Below are 12353 nucleotides of genomic sequence, written 5' to 3' on the forward strand. Positions count from 1 at the left end.
TTGCAGGACGCCTCTTTAGGCTTTCCCCTGGCAACAACACTCTCCCTTGTCCTGGACCATAGCCAGAACCCAGAGCCTGCTGCTCCTGCCGTTACGCCCGCCCACCCCTTGGTACCTGTGCCTAAGTGCCCCTTGCTGTGCCTCATTCTGCCCGGTGGGAATGGCCCTCTCTTGTTAGTCCTCCCCTCCAAAGTCCCTTCTTTCAGAGACAGCTGAGTGTGTGATCACCACCATCCTGCAATTTTTATGGATTGTTTTGAGCATCTTGCATTGTTATATCATCAGATTGCAAATTCTAGGCAGGTAGAGGTACATGTTTATTTGTTCTTTTATCTCCTCATGCCACAAAGTACAATATTGACCATAATAGATACTCAGTAAACATCCCAACTGATATTAAAAAGGAAAAAACAGGTGGGGAGTCCTGGTGTTGAAACCTGGAACTGTGACACTTTGCTGTCTGATTTTGGGCGACCTGTGTAGTCTGGGTCTCTTGTTCCTTGGTTGGTATAGCATGGGAGATAGCAACAGGAAATAGTCATCAGATCACTGCCATGGGCCAAGTCATTAACATACCCAAAATTCTATGAGTTTGTCTTTTTTTAGATTCCACATATAAAAATATTTGGCCTTTTAAAAGGGGTTGGCAGTCTGCTGCCAGGTTGAGTTAGGGAAACGCATGGCTCTAGTAAACAGTGAGACCCCAAGTGTTTCTGGCCACTTCTTGGCCTTGTAGAGGGGCCCCGGAAAATCAGCAACCTGCAGAATGTTCCCTACTCATTTCCCCAATTGCCAAAGGCTCACAGTCTAGGAGCTGTGACCATGAATAGAAGGAGGTGTGTACTTGCATTTTTATTCTCTCTCTCTTTTTTTTGGTCATTTTTAATTGGTCTTAAAATCTTGCCTGGCCCCTTGCCTTCTGCACAGTCCAGAGTCATGAATCCTTGATACATGGCTCAAAAGAGAAGCACGGGACAGCATATTCCCTTTCTCTCCACCAATTTCCTGCCTGCGTTTCTGTTCTGGGACCAACATACAGACCATTCCAGCTCCGAGACGGCGCAGGCTCTGCTCTGCTCACTGTCCCATGTGTACGGCCTGGTTCCACGGTGAGAATCGTGTAGGAGGGACGCATGTGATCCGTGGCTTTTGGTGCTTCCTACAGGGTGAGGGTGGCGATTTCATTTGCAACTAATTGTACCCATCTGTTTTTAAAAGGTGACAGACATTCCTGAACTTAGGTGTCGATTCGTGCATTAATTACACTGATCTTAGTTGCGGCAGCCTGTTCTTAACGGCTGATGGCTGCAGCACCCAATCTGTGATCTCAGAATGGGACGTGCATATTTTAATTTGAGAAATAGTTTAACATTTTTAGATATTCATTTAGATGTGGTTATGCAGGTTAAACATAACGTATGATCACGGCTTCTCTCATTGCTTCCAATTAAACCTTGCTTGTTAGTTTAACCTCTAGGTAATCCCATCAAACAATTGGTGTCAAGGAAACACTGCCCACAGTAGCTTTGGATGAGTGGCCATTAATTTTAATTGCCTTGATATTAAAGATTAAGAAGTATTGGGACTAGCAGAATAGAAACGATCTGATGTCAAGCAAATCCACTTGCTAAAGCTTCCCCAGGCTGCTGGTGATATTAAAATTTTACTGTGAGAATTAAATAAACCTTTATTAGTGATGACTGTTGTTTGATTGGTCCAGGGGTATGCATAAACACGGGATTCTTGCGTATCTAGAGATGAGACCCTTCAGTGGTACAGAGATTCCTCAATTATGAAACTGTTAATAAAGCTGTAATCTGATTTTCCAGGCTAGGTTTCATTAATGTATTATAGCTTCTCTGATTGTCAAGGTAATATTAACTACAAAGTACAGAATCCAACAGAGAATTGTTTAGAAGAGGAGAATTCTAAGATGGGCCTTTGTTGCTAAATTCAGAGTTGGGGAATTTTCATTAATTATACTTAAGAAATGCCATATTCCCTCTCAACCAGGAATATCTCCCTTTGCACTGTAGATATATTCAATATTTAACTCTTTCAAAGGCCTGCTGGTCTTTTTCAGACAAACTAGAGGGATGTATGTTGAAGGAGCTTTTTGAGAACGGGCTCTCTCGTTCTGTCTCCTGAGCTGAGAATGTGCTTGTGAAACATGAGGTAGAGTCTGAGGGAACTTGCTTTAATGAGCATAATCAGAACGGATACCTTTATGGTCCTTTTTCAATTTTGAGTCAAAACTTTTGTTTTTAGAGTCCTAGAATTCTGGTATGGGACTGGATCCTAAGAGTCACTGAGGCTAACTTCTGGTGCAGAAATCCCTTCCAGAGCATCTGTCTCCGCGTTCTTGGAGGCCTGGGCTCCACAGCAGCAGCATCTCTGGCTTCTCCTTCTCACTTGACCTCTTCAGCTGGTCCTTGGCAAATTCTGCCAATGCCTCCCCCATGATAGCTGCCCTCTCCATAACTATTGCTCTGCCTGGTTCCGGTCCTCATTGCCTCCTCACCTGTATACTCTCCTGGCTTTTCCTCCCACTGCCACATCCTATTTGATGCTCATATGCTCCTGCCCCAAGCATATGGAGCTCAAAGAAGGGAGGGCAAAGAAGGCCAATGGCCTAGTGGGGTTCAGTCTCCCGGGGCTGTTTGAAAACCTGATATTATCACCATCGAGGTGTTGGAACTAAGGATGATGATGAGAAATGAGAGTGAACGAGATCTTAGTTCCTAATAGAGAACTGAATATCCTTTAGAATCATCCAACGGTGGAATCAGGGACTTTGTAAGATAGAAAGTACCCTGTCTCTAGAGGTTGAGATGCTGTAAACACAAGAGAACACAGAAGGAGGTGCAGGTTTAGAGGACACATGGATTCCATTTTAGACCTCTTGAGTTGGAGATTGTCACAAAACATTTATATGTTAACATCTTTACAATCAAGAATTGAAATTCTTCATACAAGTTAGGCCTAGAGATGGAAATCTGGGAGCCAGCCACACAGTGACAATGATTGAAATCATTAATATGGATAAGATTGCTCAAGGAGAAGAGAAAAGAGTTGAGTTTTGGCCAAGAGCTGAGTTGTGGAGAACACACACACACACACACACACACACAGCATATCAGACACTGCTGAAAGATCAAAGGAGGAGAGAGAAAAGGCCATTGGATTTGGGATAGGTGTTATGCTGTATAACCACCTCCGTCAGCCACCCAGCCCAGGGATGCAGAGGGCTCTGCGTAATGCTTGGCGCAGAGGAGGTAGTCATCGAATGATAGTTATTATAACCACTACTATTTGATACAAAGGCAGGATGTGACATATACAGTCCGTAAAGGGTGTGTGGGGGGGGAAATAATAGTGGAACAGAAGCAGCTAGGAAGTCCTGATCTCCAGCATATTTACTTCCTGATGCGTTTGGCTCATTTCTGTCTGACGAACCTATGCTCATGGTTGTCACAGGAATCCTAGCAAGTGTGCCTGCCTGTGTATGTGTGCGTTCCCCAGTATGAGACAGCATGTGAGCAGCGGCAAGGCCAACATTGTCTTCCTCACGTGGCTTCCTTGCCAGGGTTCTCTGGCTCCTTCTGGAAGGATGAGTGCCATAGGTTGAAGAATGAGAGTTCTATTTCCAAGGCAATTAAACTCTTGGCAGAGAAGGTCAATAAGCATGCCCACTGGTGTAAGTTGGGTTGGAGGGCTCATACGACTCCTTATTTTTCCTCAGGGCCTGTGCATAGCTGTTCAGAATAAAACAGTGACCCACCCAGCCTGATACCACAGCAGTATGCCCCTCTGGCAGATTATTAAGAAATTATTAAAGAGTATTTTTAAACTGTTACTTTAGCAAAAGGGAGCTCAGAGCCTTTTATATAGCAGGTAGGTACCTTTTTATAACCTGCTGTGTGGGTTTTGTTTCTTTATCTAGCTCAGCTATAGGTGCCTGAACACGTTACGTAACTATGAGCAATGAGTCTTTGGCTGAAGTTTTGCTGTCAGTGAAATGTGATGAAATCTTCCTGTCGCCAAGTTCCTCTTTAGAAAGCTCTTCCACTTGCATGGGCTGACATCATAAGTAGTGTGTAAAAGACACAAGTATATTCCACCTGATGAAATCAGAGCTGCTCCCCAGTATTTGCATTTGACCTTATTGGAATTACTTGAATTTCAAGTTGTGACCTTCTCATGTGGTAACTGGCCGAGCTTGAGCAGCCATCTTGGCAGACACACAGAACCTTCTAAGACAGGAGACAAAGGGGTCGTTCATCCATTATTAATTGATGTTACTTTTTTCAGCAGACCAAACACGATTCTACTGTCCAACTGCCAAAATCATTCCAGACCCAAAAGCAAGAAGTCATTCCTTCACAAAAATTTGTTATTTACCTAACTTAACAAATGTTCCCTTTAGTTTTTTCAGCTCCTTTTTAGGGGGACTGAACAATTAAATACCGATCGGTATATACCAACTGAATACTTTTTATGAACAGTGCTCCTGTCCTTTTTAATGTGACTGTGGCTAACTCCAAGAAGTGGTGTTACTCTGAGTGTCGAGGTTTGCAGAAAGCAAAAGCGAACCTCGAAAACCAGGGTGTAAGTTAAGAACGGAGTGTTTCCCAAGGTATCCTCTTGGTGTCCAATGGGTATTGCTGGAAGGTTGACCTCTCTTCCCCTTCACTCATGTCCCTGCGATTTGTAGGTATCCAACTGGTTTGGCAACAAACGAATCAGGTACAAGAAGAATATCGGCAAGTTTCAGGAAGAAGCCAACCTCTATGCCGCAAAGACTGCCGTGACGGCCGCACACGCAGTCGCCGCCGCCGTTCAGAACAACCAGACCAATTCGCCGACCACGCCAAATTCTGGTGCGTACTGGCCACTCGCTCCCTCCTTGGCTCAGGCAGCCTTGTGCCACAAAACCCGGTCCCACAAGCCAGGACACAGCAGCCCTACTGAGGACCCAGTGGAGTTATAAAGGAAGATTTCTATTAAAACGAGGGCTTATTCTAGGGCCGGGCGAATAAGTGGATGGCCAGAGTCCATAAACCCACTGTTCATAACGAGTGCTACTCGCTACTGGTAGATTCTGGAACCTTTATTTACACCTCATGGTGGTTTTTAATTCAGCAGTTATGCGGAGTGCTAGCACTAATAAATATTTTAACTATATTCTTCCATGTATCATTTTAAGGTCCATAGTGGTTTGTCAAAGAATGAAGGAGATAGCAGAAGTGGGAAGGTGACCTGGTGCTGTGCGTAATGAAGCTAAAATGTTGGGGTACAGATGTGCTTCCTACCTAACACAGCTGCAGACTCCAGCCTGTGGCCCTTCTTGGCATTTCTTTAGCATCTGTGCTGACTTGGTAGGTGATGAGCCATGAGGGGTGCAGTGCCTCATACACGGATGCAGTGTCCACAATATCGTGGTACATTTGGGCCACATTTTATGTGACGTCCGTGATGGGGTTAGAAACATCTATACATGACAGGGAACTTGGGTAACCGTGAACGGTGTGCAGCCAGTCCAGGCAGATGGACTTGGGGAGCAATTCAAGGCACTTTTCTAAGGAGATCTTTTAAATATATCTTTAAAAGTTCAGAAAGCGAAGGGTTATTATTTCCTTGTTTTGTTTTCTTTCTCCCACCCTCTCCCCCATCCCTCCCTCACCCCCTGTTCTTTTTAATGAAACATGAACAGATGAAATTTAGGTAGAAGGTGTATGGCTAAGAAAGAGCTTCAGAAAAGTGTTTCTTCTCCACATGACTGTCCACCATGACAGTTAATGACGGTGAAGAACTCACTTAATGACCAAATCCTAGAGAGAAATGCAAACAAGGGGGCGGCCTGGGGCCGGCTGCTGGGTGTTTTTCTGTTTGCTTCCATCTCCTCTTTGTTTCTTATTTGGGCTTCCCCATTGGTAGGACTTTCCTAGCTGCAAAATGAACCGCAGGACCTACCTCTTTGGAGTTACCCTCCATCTTCTTAGATCCGGAAATGCTTTATGTTGTACACAACCTTTCCCTTCTGCACCTTTTCTCCTCTCCCTGCCTCTAGGTCTTTGAGGATTATGTGTGTAGCTCTCTGTTATTCAGCTACTTAACTCTTTCCTTTCCAGGTTCTTCTGGTTCTTTTAACCTCCCAAATTCTGGGGACATGTTCATGAACATGCAGAGTCTGAATGGGGATTCTTACCAAGGGTCCCAAGTCGGAGCCAATGTGCAATCACAGGTAGGAGAAATGCCCCAACTGGGGCCTTTCTGGCAGGGTAGGGTTTGGGCTCAAAACTCCATACTCTTACCCCCGTGGAAGTGGTCTGCACATCCATGCAGAACCTGTGCTGGGTGCTTCCAAATGGGACCCATCTGCCCCACCATTTAATTTAACGAGAAGTCAGGTGAACAGTGACTTTTGATGATTCAAACCTGATAAACTTTGTGAATGCATTCGGCTCTGGCTTGAGCTCATGGAGAGGGTTGGGTGCATCTTACTTTTGTAACAACAGCAACAACAACAAATTGTGTGTGCCAGCGTATGTGTGGTTTAAAAATATATCACTCTTTCATTTCTGAAATTTTTAAAGTCAGAATTAAAAAAGCCCTTGAGTTCTTAAAGTATATTTTCTCATCCTCTTAATCAAGAGCAACTACTTGTGTGTGTGTGTTTGGGTGCGCATGCGTGTATGTGAGAGAGAGAGAGAGATCCAGTATACATATTTATAAGTAGTTTGCACCCATAGCCACGCACATTTTGCTGAAGATGTAGATGGAAAGTTTGCATTGCCACGAAGGTGTTATTGTTGGGCTGCCATGAAAAACAAAGATGTGTGAGTTTAAATATGCAAAGAATTGCTGAAATTCTGCCAGTCACATTTGATTGATAAATTTGTCTTTCATTGAAGATGCTAAACCCTCATGGCACACATAATTCAAATTGTTTCCTTTTGTAAATGATGATGTTTTAATAGATTTGGGATGATGAATTTTGTTTCGTCTCACTTCTAGGTGGATACCCTCCGTCATGTTATCAATCAGACGGGAGGCTACAGTGATGGTCTTGGAGGAAATTCACTGTACAGTCCACATAATTTAAATGTGAGTACCCTGGGGAACCAGATTTGAAGAGCTGTAGGAGCAACATCAGGTAAACAGTGACTAATAAATAAATGAATGGCCATTTGACTTGGCTTCTCATCTTGTTCGCAGGTGGGGAAGGCAGCATTGTGGCTGTACCTTCGTTTTATGAACGCAAACACTTAATGTTACCCAGATGCCCTTAGAAGTCCTCACAAATGCCCCAAGTGGCGGCAGGCATTCTGTCATCAGTAGAGAACTCACACGTCAGCCTGTTAAGATGCCATCTCCTACTGGCTGTGCTGTGTTCCAGGGAGATGGTGGAAAGCAGGTCATTTATCTTCAAATCAAGCAGCAGGAAACATTCCCACACAAAGCCCACATGAAGGGGACAGACTTGAAGGGCCCCAGACCAAGCTAAACAAAAAATTCTGTTCTTAAGAGCAAGCTGGGTGCATTGTCGATGTGGGATAGAAAACATGTTCGGCACTTTTAGTGGCACTTTTAGTTGCCTCTTTTTTTTTTTTTTAAATTTATGGAGGAAATCATTTTATCTTGTGTAACCAATTAACCAAAACTTTACTTTTACCCTATACCGACATGGATGGAAAATGGCAGAATGCACAGGTGTGGAAAGGGAGCTGGGGTAGGGAGGTGATGGTTGGGCATCAGGCTGGAGCTGGGGAGGGCAGGAGCGGACAGAACCTGGGATTCCAGACTTTGGGAGGAAACGAACTGCTCAAAGCATGGTGGTAGAGTCAGGAGGAAAGTGGACAAAATTCTCCCTTTTTAGGGCCTTCGCTTGCTGTGAGAGTAAATATTAATGATTGAAAAAGTGATTGAGGATGCTCAATTGTAAAGGGAAGAAAGGACCATTAAATACTCAAATCTTTTACATTTGAAATGTCAAATCTTTCTTTTTGGGTTTATAAATAACTCATAATAACCCACAACAAACCATATAAAAAGCCTTTTAGTTGCATTTCTCCTTTTTCATTTAAGTGTTTTGAAATGCTTCAGAGAATGTGCGATATCCTTATCAACATGATAAAATATGAAACTGTGATTGCCTGCAGCATTTTAGAGACATGAATTCCATCTTCACTGATGAGGCTTGATAAGGCGCTGTTGTATAATACACTGCATAATCTCAAACCACCAGAGGAAGGATTAATTTATTTTGAAAAAAAGAATGCTTGCTGACAACCTCTCCTCCAGCTGCCACGCTGGGTAAAAATATTGTACATTTGTTGTTTATAAATTTGGATAAAAGAGGAATGATGTTTACTTCAGATGGAATATCTTTAGACTTGTATCTGTGTAAGAGTTTTTCTTTTTCTAAGTAGATTTTCATACCTGAGGGGCAAAAACAGCTTACCGTTTAGAGAAGAGGATGGCTTAGAGTCCCACCAACACACATGCGCGTGTCACTGTCCAGCCTGCACAACCGAGGCTTTGGAAATGCATCGCCTTGGCGTTACCTTTTTCCTGGCCGGAATCTGATAGGCCTCCAACCCGGGAAATCCTTTTCCCTTTGGTTCTGCTCTTTTCTGCCTCGTTGCTTACCCCCTCCCCTCCCTTTCTCTTGGTCCTGGAGGCGGGAAAGGTGCCTTCCGTGCAGCAGGGTGCGATCAGAAGACAGGGCACTCTCCAAGAACAGTGACCCTGGGAGAAAGGGACGGGCCCACCGAGCACAAGGCTCACCTAGAAGCCGGTCCCAGGCTGGGCGGGGACCCCGGGTGGAGTTCTCTCGGGGCCCAGTGGCACAGGCCTCAAAGAAGCCTTTTTGGGTGGACTCACGGGAGAAGTCGCAGACGGAGGCAAAAGAGGAAAGAGGCAGGGGGGGGCTCGTGACCCACCCCAGCACTGGCGTGGGAGGTCCGGGTCTGGGGACAGCACCGCGGGAGGCGGGTCTGAGCCGCAGGCACTGGTGGCAGCCCGCTCCCCCTCGCCTTCTTCTCTCCAGAAAGGCCCGCCCCGTCACTTCCACTCAGTGTTCCCCAACTCACGAGCCCAGCACCTCCCTCTTCTTGACTGACATAAAAATATGTAGCGACAAGCTGTCTGCCACAGCAGAAATCTGATCAGACATTGATTTCAGCAATTGCCTCTATGGGCCGAGACAGAAGGCGAATTTGCTTCTGAGCACCGTTACCGCCACGCAGGTCCGAGGCAGGAAGGGCCGGCGGCACGTGAGCAGCCGTAGCAACCTCCCGGAGAGGCGCTCCAGTTAGAGATAATTGGAATACAGATTTGAATAGTGGGCCCCTGCGCAGTTCATGCATTTTCATTCCGGAAGATGCTATTTGGAGGGAAATTCTGGCCTTCATTTTCCAAGGGTTACAGTAGCTGGCTGTCAGGCGTGCGTGGAAAGGGGAGGGGGGCAACCTCTTCTCTTCGGAAACGAGGATTAAGCCGGGCTGAAGTTTATACTTCGTGGAGCCCAAGGTCTGGCGGAGGCACTGCATCGAGCTTCTCCACTGCTCCCTTTCGAAAAGATTTCTCTCCGAGTCACTTTATTTTTTACAGCCAATCAAAGGCCAAGCCGCACGCCAGCTTGAGGCTCACCGAGGCCCTCCTTCAGCGAGCTGAGTTATTGCCAAGACTTTACTTGGTGGGATGGATTTGTTTTACATGCATTTAATCCCACTTTAACACATGCTTCAAACTCCTGCCAAAGTGGGTTTAGAAAATACATTTTGCTAATGTAGCTTTGCTCTCACGTTGTCATCTGGGTATTTGAAATTGGGGAGGAGAATTAATCTGGAGACGTGCACCCGTTGAACTGCGTTTCTCCTTTCAGGCTAATGGAGGCTGGCAGGACGCAACAACTCCATCTTCTGTGACTTCCCCTACAGAAGGCCCGGGAAGCGTGCACTCGGATACCTCTAACTAACTTCTGGCAACACTTCTCCCTGAGCTGACATGCCTCGATAAGTGCGTTCAGAGCAATAGGAGGAAAAGGAAAGCGTTTTTGTAGCCCACCGTCTACAGCTTTACTGTAAAACCTTGTCTTATTAGAGAACTTGGTAAATCAGTTTTTTAAGGAATCATAATCATTTGTATTTATACTTAAAAACACACAATGTTAAAAAAGCACTTTATCCAATTAGGCCAAGATTTAACATTGTTGACAGTCCTGTAGCTATTTTATCATAATTTATTATCGATATTTTACATTAATGGTCTCACAGTTGCCAATTACTTGGCCTTAAGGGTAAAAAGTACAATATATGCTAAACCTCAATCGTTAAAGCAGATGCAAAGATTCACCTCACCTAAATTGACTTTCTCGCATATTTCCATCGCAGACTTTGATTGTCTTTCTTTCATATCGCTAATGGGGTTAGAATAAAGGAGCTGTTTGGCTATCTCTGTTAACGATGGTTTGTTTAAGAATCTTCCTGGTCACGTTTGTGTTTCGATCTCTTATGTTATAATTAGATCAGAGACTGGTAGCATCTTTTCTCTCTCTGGAAGCACCAGTGCCCAGAGTCTGCTCGGTAATTAAATTATGGATCCAGATTGTTCTGGGGGATGAAGACGCTTGCTGCTGATAGAGGTGAACACGAGACCTGTCTGGGGTTGTACGGTGTGCGCTGGGTGCTGCACGGGCTTGTCAAGGTTTGCTCCGTCCTCTGGGCATCGGCAGGGGCCCTGCTCTCTGGAGTGTTGTATATAGTGTAGCAAAAGAGTATTTATACATCTCACCAATCAAAACACAGCTTGATTACCTCATGCGAACTCATACAAACCAATAGAATTTCAACATGTTCTGTAGCTTAGAGTGCTCACTTACTACCTCTGAACAATACTCACGCTGTAGTTCGTCTCTTTCTTACCTTTTTGCATCTTGTAATTAACTCTTTGTTTCCCTTCATAAAATGTAATTGTACATTGTAATCTTTTAAAAGAAAAAAAAAATCAGGGTTGCATTTGCAACCTTTAAAAAACCGAGAGTGGAAACATTGGGTCTTCAATGAACACGGGATCAGTAGAACTGTTGTAAATACTGAGAAAGCATTTTGAATGTCCTTCATCTTGTTACTAATCCATGCAAAAAAGAAAAAAAGAAAAAAAAGCGGCGCCGATCGTGATGCATTCAGAGTCCAGTATTCGGTACTGTACACTTTACCCTGCGCGCTGGGGCCCCCTCTCCTTCCTCTCTTTTTGTATTGTATGCGATTCTGAAACTGATTGAGTCATGAAAATAATTTGTGGCGGTGATTCTAATGTATTAAAAATGTTTCGTGTTCCTTTCTAACTGGATTACACCCTGGATTGAAAAAGTCTTCCTCGTGGTAGCTCTATGTAGTTTCAAACATGAATAAACTTTTTGCTTTCATGATTAAATGTTGCAGTGTCTTAACTCCACCGCCACGGGAGCGGGCCGAGGCGTGTCCAGCTGTCCCGGTCACAGAGGGACTTGGAAATGACGGGGAAGCAGGGACTGGAGGACGAGCCCTTACCGACCAACGGCTCTCTCTGGGCGCGCTCCTGACTGGCTCCTGGACCGCTGTGGCATGTCCTCCCCTGATCCCTGTGTTCTAAGAATGCCACAAGGAAGCTATTCGTCCCCCTGGCAGAGATTAGGAAAGTAAAGCTCATAAAAGTTAAGCGAATGCCGCAAAGTCACGTAGTTGGGACAACAAGGGGCCATGCTTTGAACCCAGGTGTCTCTGCCCCAGGAGCTCACATTCTCCTGACCTGATGATGCCCCTGGCACTTGTTTGATGGAAAAGACCTTTTCTGTCATTTATTAAAACAATAACTAGTCTCGTCAACCTCATTTCAGAGCTTCCGTGAGATACCAGTTAAGAACAAGCAAGAGTTCCTCCGAAAAGAGTGAGCCTCAGATAGCTACGGAAAAAAACCCCAAAGCTTCACACCCTCTCTAAGTATTCCCTTTAAAATTCTAGACTGATAAAATGTTAGGCCAACAAGAAAGACTTTAATTAGATTAAGCATTGTTTTTGTTTTACTAAAATAGCCAGGAGTCCCATATGTTTACATACACCTCTGTCGTGAATATCTAAATCTTTACCATAAAAGAAGTGGAGAGCAGGTAATTGGCCTGTTTACTATATCTCAAGGAAACTGACTCACAGGAAATCAGATTAATGTTAATCAGCTGCAGCAAATTGCCTATGATAAATACAACTTTTACTATTTCAGTTGGTAGAGCCAAGCAAAACAAGGTCTAGGGCCACCATTCCCATTAATCTTGAGGCGGTTATACCGCGAGAGTAAACTTTACAAAATAGATC

The 12353-nt window shown here is 44.5% G+C and overlaps 1 protein-coding gene across 3 annotated transcripts in view; it reads left to right on the top strand.

Moving 5' to 3' along the window:
- PBX3 (PBX homeobox 3) overlaps positions 1–11439 on the top strand; it is a 217795-nt gene extending 206356 nt beyond the window's left edge. Inside the window, exons 6-9 of one of the 3 annotated variants that reach the window (XM_047699986.1) lie at positions 4715–4880; positions 6132–6244; positions 7018–7107; positions 9890–11439. In XM_047699986.1, the coding sequence (XP_047555942.1) occupies positions 4715–4880; positions 6132–6244; positions 7018–7107; positions 9890–9982 (462 nt within the window). In that variant the 3' untranslated portion in view covers positions 9983–11439. Of the gene's footprint in view, positions 1–4714; positions 4881–5206; positions 5379–6131; positions 6245–7017; positions 7108–9889 lie in introns of those variants that run through there. The other 2 variants (XR_007122271.1, XM_047699987.1) reach the window with 2 other exon arrangements.
- The last annotated feature ends 914 nt before the right edge of the window (positions 11440–12353 follow it).

Source organism: Lutra lutra, chromosome 13 (assembly GCF_902655055.1).
Source record: "Lutra lutra chromosome 13, mLutLut1.2, whole genome shotgun sequence".
Classification (NCBI taxonomy): Eukaryota; Metazoa; Chordata; class Mammalia; order Carnivora; family Mustelidae; genus Lutra; species Lutra lutra.